Source organism: Brachypodium distachyon, chromosome 2, assembly GCF_000005505.3.
Source record: "Brachypodium distachyon strain Bd21 chromosome 2, Brachypodium_distachyon_v3.0, whole genome shotgun sequence".
Lineage (NCBI taxonomy): Eukaryota > Viridiplantae > Streptophyta > Magnoliopsida > Poales > Poaceae > Brachypodium > Brachypodium distachyon.
The window spans coordinates 36,632,289-36,648,202 of NC_016132.3; the positions used below are offsets into that span (position 1 = coordinate 36,632,289).

The following is a 15,914-nucleotide window of genomic DNA, read 5'->3' on the forward strand; positions in this document are numbered from 1 at the left end:
AAATAGTTATGATTATGTAGTAATGTAAAGCTTGTGCGTGCAACCTATAAAATCACGAGCAGCACATAAATATGTTATATTTAGGTACCGAAATATTATGTAGTAATGTAAAGCAATAATTAAAATACAAGTACTCCACAATATTATCCACGATTCTATTAATCGGTGAATGTCCAATTTTTAAAGAATATCTCGTTCCATGGGAGAGACATTGTCTACAACTTCATTGAATTCATACTAAAATATGTACCAAAAATTCTTGTTTGAGCTACATGCGTCATAGAACAATGTCATAAAACATTCATATTTGGTCAGGTAGACTCCTGATTTCTCTCTCTCGTGGATTTGTCTGATCAGTTGCTAATTAAGTGGATGCATCATGCATGCATGGACCCGGCGTGTCACAGTTGCCAACACATGTGTTCATAGATTGAGCTAGTATTCTCTTGAATTACTTGCACGAGCACATGAACGGAACCAGGTCTTGCGCCAAAGTTTTCATTAAATTTTTTGACAAAGTTTCTATTGTGGAGACATGCGTTCACGTTCACTTAGAGTAATGTAGAAGTACTGCTATTGGGCAGATTTGAAAACACAAACGAACCAACTACTGAAACTAACATACAGGTGTAAGATTGCAACAAAAACAGCCTTGCCTGATATGATTTATTAACAAATTCCATTCCTCACACACTGCTGATCATTATTCAGTAGTGAGAAATGCATAGCTGAGCATAGTTTAGTAACCAATTACAAACAAGCATGACCTATGAATTATGAAGTACATTCTGATGACTTCTCACATGGGTTTTTGCTGAAGCAAGGAAATAACTGGAACCTGACAGATGATCCAACAAATGGATGAACAAAATTATGTGACATCTAAAATTTCCTGAGCCTCGATTTGCCTGCCATTAGAAACTAATGTAACTGGGACCTGACATCTAAAATTGCATGTGTTGATCTATAATCATAGCAAAGACTAAAAACAGGCACTTGCAACAAGCTGTAAAAGTAGCAGCTCCAGCCACTCGTTTCCAAGGCTAGCTTTCCTAAATAAAGCAGAGCGAAGCCATCTGCTAATCACGCACCTATATATACACACGATCTGTCCCAGCTCTTGCTCCCATCCCAAAGCACACGTCTGCTTGCTAGCTAGCTTCTTCTTTGCACACATCATCTCAACAAACTCCCAGTTGAGCATCCCACCAAGAAGCTAGCTAGCAGAAATGGCAGCCACCCTCAAGCTCAGGATACTCGCCGCGGCCGCCGCCGCCACAGTCGTGGCCTAGTCTCTGGTCGGCGTGGCCACGGCTGCCGATGCGCCGGCCGCACCCCCGTCCACCGGAGCCGCTGTCGCGACTGGCCCAGTCTTCGCCATCAGAACGCTCGCCGCTGCCGCCGTTGGGTACCTCTTCTGCTGAGCAAATGGATGAAAATTATGTGACATCTAAAGTTATCGCAAGGTCATTGAACATTAACAGAAGCTCTTGAATATCTATCCTAAATGTAATTATAAGAATGAAGGAAATGAAAGCAAATAAAGAAAAAGTGATGACAGGAGAACAACTTCAATTGATGTGGCATAAAAAAACCAGACAAATGCACGCAAGATCTGGAGAACACCAATCCCTTTGACCCCAGACCCAGAGTATTTGACTTGCCTGTTTCCATTTACATTCAGCAACACAAAGCAGATACCATGCATGTTCTCATCATATAAAAGCTATCACAGAGTGATTACTTACACTTAACCATAGTTAATTCAAATGTTACTTGGCTCCCGGAAAGAATCAATCAGTACTGTATACACGAAATAATTTTACCAATGTGGATTTTCCCAAAGGAAGTACTAAAGGTTTCTTTTAAAAGTTAATTCCATTATACCCAAGCAGTATCCACAATCCCAACAGCCACCCAACTAAACGTACGCGGAGAACTAATATCCCCACAATCAGGCTCACAAAATATAGGTTACTTGCTAACCGTGTGCACTTGGCGATTACAAATTGAGGCTGAAATTCCACCCCGCAGGAGAATCCACTACTACAGAAAACCCCATCCGTGACCTCCTTCCAGTGGCGGTTAAAACGGACCAAAAAACACACCTCCATTGAAAGCTTCTCGAGGCATCCACGAGCGCCACCAGTGGCACTGATTATCACCGCCACTGGTGCCCCAGCACCACTGGCGGTGAATATTGTCCCGAAACAAGTCACCGCCGGAAATGGCCATGGAAACCCTAACAACCACCAGTGGCGGCCGTAACCTTGGTCCAATGCGGCGTCCTCCTTCGCCCACACCTTCTCCTCTCCGGGGCATCCACGACTCACGAGGCGGTGGTCGAAGGGCCTTTTCTCACAAAGCTCCTTGTACCATTTTTGGCTGGCCTTGAATTCATCTGACCCGACCCACACCTTGAACCTCTCCTAGTCCTCCTCCGAGATCCCCTTCCAGTGCTTGTTAACCACTGTCTTCCAGTCTTTGCCGATGAACTTCCTGCAGTTATATTGCCACGTGCTCTGGCCCTTCCTCATGACTTGGTGCATCCGCCACTCCAACCGTCTCCTGATCTCATCATTGGCAGGCACGAACCGCTTCCATGCCGCCTCGTAACAGTCCTGCTTCACAGCTTCCGGGACGTCACTCCATCTTTGATAGATCCGAGCGCGTACCCGTACGATGGCGTTGCATGTGTTCGAGAATCTTTCTGCAGCCTCCACCGGTTCCTCCGGGTAGCTTTCTTTATTGAGCTTGCTGACGACCCACGACTCCGTCGGCACCTTGTTCGCCCCCTGCTTGGACTTCGACTGAGTAGTCAACTCCGTAGCCTGAGACGTCGCACCCTAGGCTTCTTCCTCGTTAGAAGGAGCAGCTGCTCCTCAGCTCCTTCAAAGAACAGTTGCTCCTCGACTCCTTCTTCACCATGCTCGAAGTCATCGCTCATGGCAATTTCTGAGCCCGAGGAAGATGCCCCCGCTTGTTCTTTGACTTCTCCCTCCACAACCGATGGCTGCTCAGGCACCTCTTCAACGCGAGCCTGAGGTTCCTATGCAACACTTATAAAAGTAATTTTAAAAAAAGGAAAAATTCGGCATGACCTATGCTGTAAAACAAGAAAATTTCGGCATGACCATTGCTGTAAAACAACAAATGCATCTACCCGAATCTTATACCTGCATAAAAAAATTTCCCATCCACATATACCCTCTCGGCACAATGGCCGGACCCTTCTCAACGACACGACACGATGGCCGGGCCCACATTCCTCATATCAACCGACACGATTGTCGGGATCACATGCATGTATCAACCTTTGCACCAAGAGCAGCAATAACGAACATAAACAGCAACCACATAGCTAGAACTAAACATTAAAAAGCCTAAATAACTAGAACTAAACATAAACAACAAGATTTAAACCCTAAATAGCTAGAACTAAACATTAAATTGCCTTATTAACTTCAAAATTCAAAAATTATAAACCCTAACACTAGGCAGCAATCTAATTGGACCCTAATTCAACCTAATTTAACCCTAATTGAACCTAATTTGACCCTAATTCAACCTAATTTAGGTCTGATTCAACCTAACTTAATTAACAACAAGGGAGAGAGAGGCCATACCGTCGCCGGAGTCGGGGCGGCGGCAGCGGGGGTCCGGGTAGCGACGGCGACGGCGGGGGTCGGGGTCAGGGTCGTGGATGGGGTTGGGGCGGCCACGGCGGTCGGGGACGGGGCCGGGGCGGCCGGCGGAGCCGGTGGCGTCGAGGAGGACCAGCCGCACCCTCGGCGATGCGGGCCGGGCGGCGGCAAGGCGGGGCCTGCGGGGCGAGGGGCTTCCCGCTCCTCGTCGTCTGTTGCAACCCCCCGCTCGGGTGCTGCGAAGACATGGCGGCGGCGGCGTCTAGGGTTAGAGTTTCGGCTAGGAGGCGAGGAGAAGGGCAGCGGCGAGGGAGGTGCGAGGGAGGGGAGGGGAGGCGAGGGAAAAGGGCAGCGGCAGCGGCGGTGGCGCGAGATTTGGGCAGCGCTTCACCGTCGGGGAGCTCAAGGAAGCGCTGCTGGTCGAGAAGACGCGCGCTTCAGGTACGAAAAATTTCGCCAAGTCCCGCTCTTTAATATATATAGGCAACATCACCAGTGGCGGGTATTTCGTGGATACCCGCCACTGGCGACCCCTCCTAGGGTTACTGCTACAAGAGACCACTGGTGGCGGAGATTTCCGGATACCCAACATTGGTGACCCACCAGTGGCGGGTATATGAAAACCCCGCCATTGGTAATTGGAACAACAATGAGTGTTCACCACATTCCTGTTGTATGCACCAGTGGCGGTGGTATTGTATATACCCGCCACTGGTTAATATTTTGGTTCTAGTATTATATTCTTATTATATTCCGTGTCTCTCTGAAAATTATAGCACATGTACTTTTAAGTGTATAATAATTATTTCTTGTCTCACTAAAGATTTCAATGCTAAATACATTGCTGAAAATGAAATATTAATGCTTTTGTAGTGTTTACTGTCGTTAAAAATTGTTATAAATTACAAAATTGCTCAGAACGGTCTGATATTTGGCATGGAGGCTTCTCACACAACAATATGCCTGTATATGAAGTTTGGTGTCAAAATTCGAAATGAAGCCCATAAGACTACCATATTGGGATCATCTAGGTAGATATCTTTGATACCTTCTAAGCCAACATCCAAATTGTAACATTATAACAATTTTGGGCTTTATTTTTTCCATGTGGCTTCATTAGACTGAGAGGTGTTGCTATGCCAAGTTTTAGTTCATTTTGATGAAAATTGAATTTTATGGAATTAAATTAGCACCAAAGCCACACATAATCACAGAAGTTTATATGAAATACTATGAATTAATGTCTAAAACTTGTATTGGGAACAAACAATATTATTATACACCCAAAAATACAACTGCTATAATTTTTGGGAACGCAGAGAATATAATAGGATTATAATAGCGCATTCTGAAATTATTACCAGTTGCGGATTTCATACAACTCACCGCCACTGGTGAGTTGGACAAGATTTGGGAAATCCCTAAGTCCTGTAGCACTCACCAGTGGCGGGTTTCAGGAAAATCACCGCCACTGGTGCCAGCTTCCGGTGGCGGGTTCCTCTGACGTCACCGCCACGGGTGGCCTTCTGCGGGCTGCCGAATATTCCACTCGCTTGTCTCCCATCAGCTTCTGAATATTCCACTCGCCTGTCTCTTGTGCTCCTCGCCTGGCCCGTGGGCCCGGTACTTGTACTGTTCTTTTTGGGCTCGGATTACAGCCCCGTGGGCCCGGTCTGCTCTGGCCTAGTAGGTAGTAGGCTACTCCCGGGTTCGCCTAGCTGGGCCCGAACCCAAAACGCTCAGTTGACCCGGGCAGGCTTAAAAACTTTTTTTTTCTCCTTTATAAAGAAAATAACATGTAATAAAATTTTAAAAAAAATCCATATCTCTTAATTGTTTTCGAAATCGAAACAAGCAAATAAAATATGCATTCACAGTAGAAAAATATTGCAAACAAATTTACGGCATTTGTTTTCAAATTTGAACAAGTTAAGATTCGAACCTCGTTAGAATTCAAATTACATTGAAAATCATCATCGAACAAATTTACGGCATTTGTCTGGATCGTCCGTCTTGCCACCTCTTCTTCTTGCCTGGTCGTGGGATCGGGGAAACTTTCATAGTCTTGTTGTGAAGTTACTTCGTCGACCCCAAAAATGCTCCTTTTACCTCTCCTCACGACTACGCAGTTTTTCGCTATCAGGTCTTCTATGAAGAAGACTTGTTTGCATTTGGAAGCAAACTGACATGGTTCAAGCAGTGCCGAGATTCTTTTGACGTTCACCTGATGACGGGGAACCTCTTTTGGCAGAATCATTGTTGTGAACCTATGATCTTCATGCCTGACATCGCGTGCCCGTCTGATGCGAAACATGGCGATGGTGGTGAAGGTGTAGTCAAGCTCCCAGATCTCTTCAACCATGCCGTAGTACGCTTCAGTCTGGCCTTCACTGTCGGTCCCCGTCTCAGCTACGAGCACTATACCGCTATTTTGGTACGTACTCTTACGGTCTTGAGCCTTGGTGTAGTACGTATACCCATTCATTGCGTACGACTGGTATGTCACGACGTCGCGGTCGGGAAGCCGTGACAACTTCTAGACAATCTTCTCATCTTCATTCGCCGCAGCCCTTGGATACCAAAGATCCTTGTGGCACATGGTGAATGTAGAATTGTGTTTTCGTTGGATCCAATCATCATTCCTCTTAGGGTTGAGGTTTCGAAGTTCTTCGATGTGCATGTCGATGAACGGCTCGACCTCTGGCGTGAGTTGCAGCACCATTGTGTGTGCTCTTATAAAGGCGTCCATTCTTTGGCGGGCATGCACATCAAGATCCTTCCGACCAAGCCCACCTTCACCTTCTAGCTTCCCCTTATGTCGTGATTCGGGGACCCCTTTGGGTTTGCGGCCCGCCAACCAATCAGTGCAGAACTCAACGCACTCTTCTGCATGATAGCCTTTCATGATGCTTCCTTTGGGACGCCCTCTGTTACGAACATATCGCTTCAGCACCTCGTTGTATCGTTCGGCCCAAACATGTTGTGCAGGAACGATGGCCCTAACAACAAGATCTCATCGGCGATGTGGACCATCAGATGGACCATAATGTCGAAGAACGTTGGGGGAAAGAACATCTCACATTCGCATAATATCTGTATCATTGCGTCCCTCAGTTGCAGGCAACGGTCCACCATGATGGACTTCTGGCTGATCGTGTCGAAGAAGTCACAGAGCTTCATGACCGTCTCTCTCACCCATGGCTCCATGCAGCCTCTTATTGCAACCGGAAGTAGCTGCGTGAGAATCACGTGGCAGTCATGAGACTTCATGCCAACCAGCTTGTGGCTCTTCATGTCAACGAGTTCCTTGCTTCAGTTTGTTGAACTCCTTCATCCTCAGGCTTAGCACTCCCGCGGGGATATGGGCGGTGCGGAAAGCATCCTGGAACATCTCCCAAGTGACATCCTTAATCGGGTTAGTGATTAGGTAGTTCTCCCACCAAAATGCGGCTGGTCCCTCCAACAAGTTTGCTGGAAACCTTACTTTCTCAGTGTTTGTGCAGCCCACAGTCACTAAGTTCTTGTTCACTGAACGCAGCCAGTCATCTGCTACCATGGGTTCAGTGGAGGTGGTGAAAGTAGGTGGGTGCAACTTCAGAAATCTTGTAAGCATATCCACCTGTGGTGGTGGGTTGGGGTGTTGGTTATTCTGGTCAATGTTCTGGTGGCTGGTCATCTGCTGGGTTATCAACTGGAAAAATTGAGTTTTGGCTGCCAGCAGAGTCTGCATGTTAACTGAACTGTTGTTACCTTCCTCATGGTTGTCACTGTTGCTGGTGGTGTGTGATCTGTTGTTGTTGGAGGTACGTCTTGGAGGCATCTGTTTAGGATAGCATAGATGAGAAGATAGACAGATGGGGTCTAAAAGAAGCTTAACCCAACAACAGGCAAGTAAGGCATAACAATCACCAACCAAGTAAGATCCAGCAAGCAAATGACATAGTTCAGGCATCCAAGCCCAAGAAAAAAGGTTTTAAAAGCAAACGAACAAAGTTTTTGTTATCCAAAATAATTTACTATTATTATTTGTGGCCATCAATAAATCCAAAAGTGACAGCTCACAAATTACGTCAACCGTGACTAAGTTTGATGGTTTCGATGTTTGAAAACCTTCAAAGTTGGATGAGAGAGTGAAAGAACTGGACGAGGATAGAATATGAGAGTTTTCAAAAATAATTTTAGTTTGGTAAATAGGTACCTAATAAGGTAATTCCAATCTAAGGGTCACGAACCTACAGGCAACACAATGCTCTGATACCATCTGAAGCGACCGCCCCGTACAGGGTTCGATCTCTGTGCTTACTGTGCTAGTCCCTGGATCGACTCGCTAGCACACACAGTTTTCAAGATGTAATATTAAGATACAAAGGTCAAAAGTATATTACATCGCCTTGATCCAGAATTTAGTAGTAACTTACATATTGCATAACCTCATGGGTTATCTCAAAGAAAATAAAATCTTGCAACGGAAAGCAGAAGATGCAGGAGTCCCATAACAACTCCAAAGTCGAAACATGTTGGAATGTAAACTCGCAACCCTAACATTTCGTACCTCACTCTTCACCTGGTTCACCTGCAACATTTAAACGTTGCAGCCACTAGGAGGTTAATACATTGAATGTATTGGCAAGTTCACCAAAGGGTTATAGCAGACCTAACAAGTATATGCATTATTTGGCAAGGTAGGGGTTTGGCTATTTGCATAAAAGCATCAACGTTTCATCCTATCATTTTTAAACAAATAGTTTTATCACTATTGGACACGGGGTAGAAACACCCATGCTCCTATTAACCTAGAGCACATTGAGTAGATACATCAAGTGCTCCTACCCTGTTCAAACCATTCATTTTATTTAAGAAATTGGAATGAGTGAGACTTTCCTTACAGCCCCCATATCTAGTTGCTCAAAATTGTCCGTAACCGGGGACACGGCTAAGTACTTAGTTTGACACTCTCGAGAGGTTGTACACATTCCCCACAAAAATCGTAGTGTTAATCCCTTGCTGTCCTCAGGGTAGAATAGCAACGGCATCGATTACAGGAATTTTCAGACCATAATCACCCAGACCACCCGAGGGACCTACGTTCCCACCTACATGGCTACATCTGCACAATCCCTCGGATCCAGGATCATATGTCTTACATCCATCCTAGCAGAGCCCATATTACCATGTGGTTGTACTGGAAGCTACTAAATAGGAAAACTAGTCCAGCCTCTGATACCCCAGGTGGCATTCCACATTTGCGACGCAAGCGTCCCCCGAATCCACGGAAGAGACGTCCATGGACGATCCATTCCCGAATCCACGAGAACTCGACTCAGAGGGACCCATAGAGATGGAGCTGACGTTGCATAACATCTCAAATCCTCAAAGCCGTCCACCCATGATGATTCCTTGGGGTTGTTTTGCCAAGTTTCTAAAATGCTCCACATCATCTGATTCATGGTAATTGAGATTCTCTCACACGTATACTAACATAGCATAGCAATTCAACTACTTGCGATGGCAATTGGTGGAAATGTAATAGCAGGGGCAATCTATACTACTAGGAATTCATAGCTAGCGTAAATATAGTAATAGTCCTATCCATGCAACTAATAAAACATCTAGTGCATAGTAAAATAATAGGTGAATGATCAAAGTGAACTTGCCTTTGTCACAGTTGTTTGAGTTACACTCTTCACAACACACACGTTGCTCTCCGGATAATCTAAACGAGGCAAACATACACACATATAAACACACAATCCACATCACAACAAAAGAAGGTATGCGGTGATGCAATGTAAGCATGTGACATGATTTGGTTTATTTTATTTGGGTGATCAACTGATCCTAAACATTGGTAATTAAAACAATTGCATTAGGGTTTTTAAACAAAAGGCAAAAACAATTGATTAAAACCCTAAATTATAGTTTCATTGGCATCAGCCAAATAATTTAATTCAAAAGTTTTATCTCTCTGTCCCAAATGGACAGAGGACATTAATATAAAATTTTGGGCACTGGTTTCAATTAAAAAGGATTTCTAAATAATTAGTTATGAATTAAATGGCATTAAACACCATTCTGTAAATTGACTGTGGTTAAGTTATTCAAATTTACATTTAAACAGTGCCAAAAGTTTCTACTGGTTGAGAGATTTCCAAAAAGGAGTTTGTCAAATTTGGCCAAAGTGTTTAAAAGTTACAAGCATTTGAACTTACAGGGGTGTTTCTGCAAAAGTGCCATTTAATTAAACCGGGGGATTAAAATTACATTTTCTATTTTTTCTATTGAAGTGCCACGTGTCAGCTCCTCATTGGTCGGTACCGGTTCGTTTAAAATTAAAACACGAGATCTAATCTCGGCCGTTGATCAAGATCCAACGGACGAGAGGCATCGGGCTCACCTCTAGCGACCTAGGGTTCCAGCGAGGGGCTCCGGCGGCGGCAGGGAGCGGCGGCAGGTGGTTGCGGTGAAGCGGGCGGCTCGAGGAAGCGGGCGTCGGGTGCGGCTCGGCCTGGCGACGTCGATGGCGGTGGGGGCACTCCCCGGGGACGTCGGACGCCATGCCTAGGACGGCTCGAACGCGACGGCAGGCGGCGGAGCCTTCGGGTCCGGTCGTCAGGGTGCCGCGGTGGCCAAAACGCGAGATGCGGCACGTCAGTAGATGCACGGAGGCGAGGGGGAGAGGAAGAAGCAGGCGCGGGCGGCGCTCGACCTGTGAGCTTGCCGGCGGCGACCAATTTGTGCGGCGGCGTCCGGTGAGCTCCGACGAGGAATCGCGGCGGCGTGGGCGCACCGTCGAGGCGGCGAGAAGGGGGAAAAGAGAGGGGGAAGCATGGGCTTTTAAAGGATGCGGGCGGGCAATTTCGGGAAGGCCGAAATCACCGGGGACGGCGATGGCGGCGAGATCGGCGCGGCGGCGAACATGGCAGGCGCGCGCGTGTGATTCCGGGAAGAAGATGCTGACAGCTGGGCCACACCTGTCAGTGTCTCAGCGCGCGCGTGTGCGGGCGGGCGACTGGGTTGGCAGGGCTGCGGGCGCGCGCGTGGTGTTGGGCCGGTTCGGCCCAATTCGGCCGGGCCGGTCCGTTTCCCCCTTTTTTTTCTGTTAGCCTTTTCTTTTTTTTCTTCTTTCTTATTTCTTTGATATCTTTTGATTTTGAACTCCAAATTGATCCAAATAAATTCCAGAAAATTTGTAAAATCATGTTTTATCATGATTCAACTTTTGGGAATAATTTCCCCTCAAAATAAAATATATCAAAATACATTTGCCCTATAAATTCCTTTAGGGCTTTATAACTATTTAAATAAAATAGTTTTTCAACTCCAAATAAATATCCAAAAATTATGGGATAGCTTATTTATGCAATAAACCCCTTTTTTAGTTAAACCCTATTGGTTTGAATATCCAAAGCTCAAATGGGTGAAACCCTAGGGTTTAAAATGAAATAAAACCTTTTTAAAGCCTTTTGAGATTCAAATTTGAATTCAAATATGCAATTGTGGCATGATGCTCATGGATGCAATGCACATGTAAGAATTTGAAATTTTGGGATGTTACAATAAAGCTCGTCCCACGAGCCGACTTCACCCTTCGGCAGACTCGCCAGCCATGTGCGAGCGTGCCCCTTGAGTTGCAACTGCAAGCACTGCATAGCCGTGTTCTTCGTTTCTCCCTGCAGTCGTACCATGGTGATGTAATCTTCCAACCACGCTCACGGTTCCTGAGATCCGTCAAACTTAATCGCACTCGCCGAAACTGAAAAGTTGTTGGGCATCTTCAAATTGTGAACGCGACGGCTAAAGCAGGCCGCGCCGCAAGGTTCATCCTCTTCTTCTGTGATGCGGTCAGCACAGGCTGATCGCTCACGATCGATTCTCTGCTGAGTAATAATGTCACGAGCATCTCCTATCACGAGGGTGTTGCGGCGGCGATTAGGCTGTTCTTCTAGTTCCCTTCGTGGAGTAGTCGTGCGATTATTTTGCCGGTGGGCGCCGTCGTCCCTATGCCGCCGGGCCTCCGTCTGGTTCGGGTTGGGGCCCATGAGGGCATTCCCAATGAGGCCTAAGCCGGCCAAGACTTGCTTGTGAATTGCTGCCCTCGGGTCGTCATCCGGTGGCATAGTGGATAGGAGGTACGTGTTTGTCAAGCCAATCTTCGAAGAGCTGGAAGATGGGCGTTTCTCAAGCCAATCTTCACGTGTTTTCTTTGTGGTGATCAGCATACGATAGCAAGACCGCACACTAAACATTCTTCTCAAAGTGTCAGGCCCAAAAATCACCATAGTTGACTATGCTATTACCTAGATTAGCTGGCGGGCTGTGGCCTGAGAAAGAGCTGGTGGGCTATGAAAAAAATAATAAAAAGCTAAACGGGCCGTGCCGTGCTGGCCCGCGGGCTGGAGGTTGAGGCCCAGGCACGGCCCAAGAGGGTCGCAGCCCGGCACGGCCCGTTTAAATCCGTGCCGGGCCAGGCCCGGGCCGGGCACATCGTGCGGCGGGGCTTTTTCAAGTTGTTCAAGTTACTTCCCCCTCGTCGGTCGTCACCGTTTCGGCATGCACAGCCGCCTCCTCCATTTAACCCCCCAAAAAATTATTTCTCAAAAAAAAACCCCAAAAAATTGCCCATCTACAGTCCCAAACCCTAGTTCTCGGAGAAGAAGGTGGCCGCAGTGCCTGAGACTGAGAAGGAGGCCATGGCGATAGTGCCCGCGGCCAAGAGGCGCGGATCCGGCGGAGCTTCCCAGCGCAGGCCACGGAAATGGGCACCGGAGGATACCTGCGACGGCGAAGACCTCATCAGCGACCTCCCCGATGCCATCCTCGCCACCATCGTCTCCCTCCTCCCCACCAACGACGGTGCCCACACGCAGATCCTCGCCCGCCGGTGGCGTCCTCTTTGGCACGCCGCGCCTCTCAACCTCGACTCCTTGAACCTCCGCCGCCGCACATTTTCGACAAAAAGGTACCTCGGCTTAAACCAATTCAAGACCTTCTCCGTCGTTTCCAGGATCCTCGCCGACCACCCTGGCCCCGTCCGCCGCTTCCGCTACGACGTCATCATCTGCCTACACAAGGACAAAAAGAGGTACGCCGTGGAAGCAGCTCAGATCGAGAGCTGGTTCCACTCCCTGGCCATTGCCAATCTTCAGGAACTTGATATCACCTTCCGTCCCTTGGAATACACAGCCGAGTACCCTAAGCTTTACCCTCTACCATCGTCCGTGTTCCTTACTGCATCAACCCTCCTCTTGGCGAGAATCGGCTTATGCGATTTCCCAAAGGACCTCACACAGCCATTGAATTTCCCCCTCCTCAAGCAGCTCCACCTATGGCGGATTTCTATCTCTGAGGATGTCTTCCAAGGAGTGCTCTCTGGCTGCCATGTGCTGGAGACTTTATTTCTGGCAGAAATCCGTGATGTCGACTGCCTCCGTGTTAGCTCGCCGACTCTTAGAATCATCGTCACTTTAGCTGCTTGTTCCTGTGGCGAAATGGAATTGGTCATTGAGGACACCCCTTGCCTTGAAAAGTTGCTGATACCTTGGCCAGACTTAGGCCGTGAGATCATACGGGTAGTTCACGCACCTAAACTGGAGATATTAGGCCATTTGTCCCCCTCCATCTCCGAAATTCAGATTGCCAGCATTGTCTTCCAGGTAGCAGCATCAGGCTCACTTTTGCATTAGGCATTTTTTGTTGGGTTTGCCCAAAGATCAATCACATGAAGACGCACGCTCACGACGATCACCGGATTATTTGACCAAAGGCACCTGTCGTGCCTTTCTTTATTTCTTACCTCAATATCTCTTACAAGCTTGATACAAACCTCACGGTATGCATGTCTATTTATACACGTCCAAGTCCTAACTACTGGTCCTACTCGGACACAAAAAACTCACGTGTACAACTCCTAAACTTGCTCATACTAGAACTCAACTAGTACTCGGACATGCACTGCATACGAACACACTCCGAATCCTACCCTAACTCAATTAGGTAACTCAGTTAGGAAAGATTAGTCCTAACAATCTTCCCCTAATCTTGACCCGTCTTATGTGCTCCCCTATCTTGACTTTCTGCAGCTTCACGACTCGTCGACTCAGCTCAACGTATGGTCTTGACTCCCAGCCACGCTAACCCTGTGCACTACACCGTACACTCCTAGCACAATACGTGCTAACTAAACCCATAACTCCACGTAGAGACATGGCCTCATTGAAGAGACTCACCTTCACTGGTACACCGCCTCACACTACTCTTGAGCTTTCGTCTTCTCGCCGAGACACACAGATGACCACCCGTCACCTTGTCTGCACGCACGTCTTCGCCCTCAGTGATACACCTCACCGGACAGCCTTTCGACCGTGACGCACTTCCGTTGCAACAGAGTCCCACACAGACGAGCACTTGGACACAACCACGACTCACAGACGCTGACCTGGACGTACATACGCAACTTGACCCGATGTCGAGTACTTTCTGACGATCAGGATGATCTCCCGTTACTAGGAGATCGGTCCACTGCGTCGATAGTCCTATCTGATCTGCTGAACGTTGCTCCACTGCACAGCCACTGATTGCCCGATTTCCAATCCGCTGAGCACTGCTCCGCACACAGCCACCGATTGTGACTATTAGTCTTGTATGTTGTGAGCTCCTGTGGACCTGAGCCGGTAAGGCATCAACTCATGTATGAGTAGTTGGGCCGAGCCGCTGTGCGCTCTAACAATTGGTATCAGAGCCTCGTGGTTGATCTCTTAGTAACGGGAGATTAAGGCCCATGGTTGAAAAAAAAAACTAACATCTCCAGATGACGGGAGAGCCCGTTCAGCTCGATGTGTGACGGGAGAGAGTGTTGGATTTAGTCCCACATCGGAAATTGACCGTGGAGGAGCACAACATATAAGGTGGAGCAAACCTCACCTATGGGATCGGTCTTTTGGGTTGAGTTAGGCTCAAGGCCTTATATGTTGTGGGCTCCTGTGGACCTGGACCGGTAAGACATCAACTCATGTATGAGTAGTTGGGCTAAGCCGCTGTGCGCTCTAACAATTTTTTCATGCAGAATATAATTTTTTTTTTGGATTGCCATTATTTGTTTCATTCAGGGAATGATCCCAGCTGGTGGCTTGAAAAACCCAATAAGCACCGTGAAGATTTTGTCCCTCCAGTTTCCTCGTCCTGATTTGAGTGCAGTTCTTGATGTCCTCGCATGCTTCCCCTCCTTGGAAAAGCTCTATATCATTGTGAGTATTGTCTTTTTTTTTTTGAAGGCATTGTGAGTATTAGTCTTAGTTTGCTTTAAATGTCAAATGAATATCTGATCATGTAACCTAATCTAGTTAGTGATTACAATTTAACAGTGGGACACAGACAGGAAGACGGATGAAAAATGTGCGTCAGTGTCACCCACTATACCCAATCACATGCCTCGACACCCATCTCAAAAAACTGGTCTTGAAGAATTACCAAGGTAGCGAGGAAGACATTGGTTTTGCCAAATTCTTTGTTTTGAATGCGAAAGTGCTAAGGGGAATCGGATTCGGAGTCTGTAACGAGATTGGCATCGACAAGAAATGGGTGGCTGATCAACATGAACTGCTAGAAGTGAAAGGGAGAGCTTCTCCAGAAGCTCAACTGAAAGTCAAAGGTGGCTCTTTTTATAAGTATTGCAATACCTATAACTTGGCAATTGCAGATCCCTTCGACTGCTCTTTTTTGCAGATGGGGTAGATGCTCTTCGAGAAGAAGCATATTGTCATTTGCCAATGGTGATCCCGTTGACTGTTTGTTTTGTAAGTGAGGTTGATGCTGGGCGATCCTTATTGTCTTTTGCATGTTCTGTAGATTGGGTTAATGCTCAAGGATTGGGTTAATTGTAGTCGAAATGTCATTTGTAATTCCAACATGGCATCTCATGCGAAGGTAGTACATCTGTCCAACATGGTATGTACTATGCTAATTTAATAATTTGTCTAGGTGGACATCTTAGCAAAATAATATTCCCTCCGACCGATATTACTTGCCGAAATATTACATGTATGTAGACGCTTTTTAAATATAGTTACATCCATATTTGACAAATTTGAGACAAGTAGTATGGGTCAGAGAGAGTAATCATTTAACACGTGTGACATGTCAACTAAAACCACCCTGGCTTTTATGGGGAGGGGTCATCGATCCAATGAGCTACTCGCTCCGTCCCATATTATTAAGTGACTTCAATTTGTCCAAATATGGATGTATCTATGCTTAAAAAGCGTCTAGATACAT

The 15,914-nt window shown here is 46.8% G+C and overlaps 1 protein-coding gene across 1 annotated transcript; it reads left to right on the plus strand.

Moving 5' to 3' along the window:
* Positions 1-12,334: 12,334 nt before the first annotated feature.
* On the plus strand, positions 12,335-13,327 carry LOC100846596 (F-box/LRR-repeat protein At3g59190). The gene has a single exon (XM_010235046.1). The coding sequence runs from the start codon at positions 12,335-12,337 to the stop codon at positions 13,325-13,327; it is 993 nt and encodes a 330-aa protein (XP_010233348.1).
* The last annotated feature ends 2,587 nt before the right edge of the window (positions 13,328-15,914 follow it).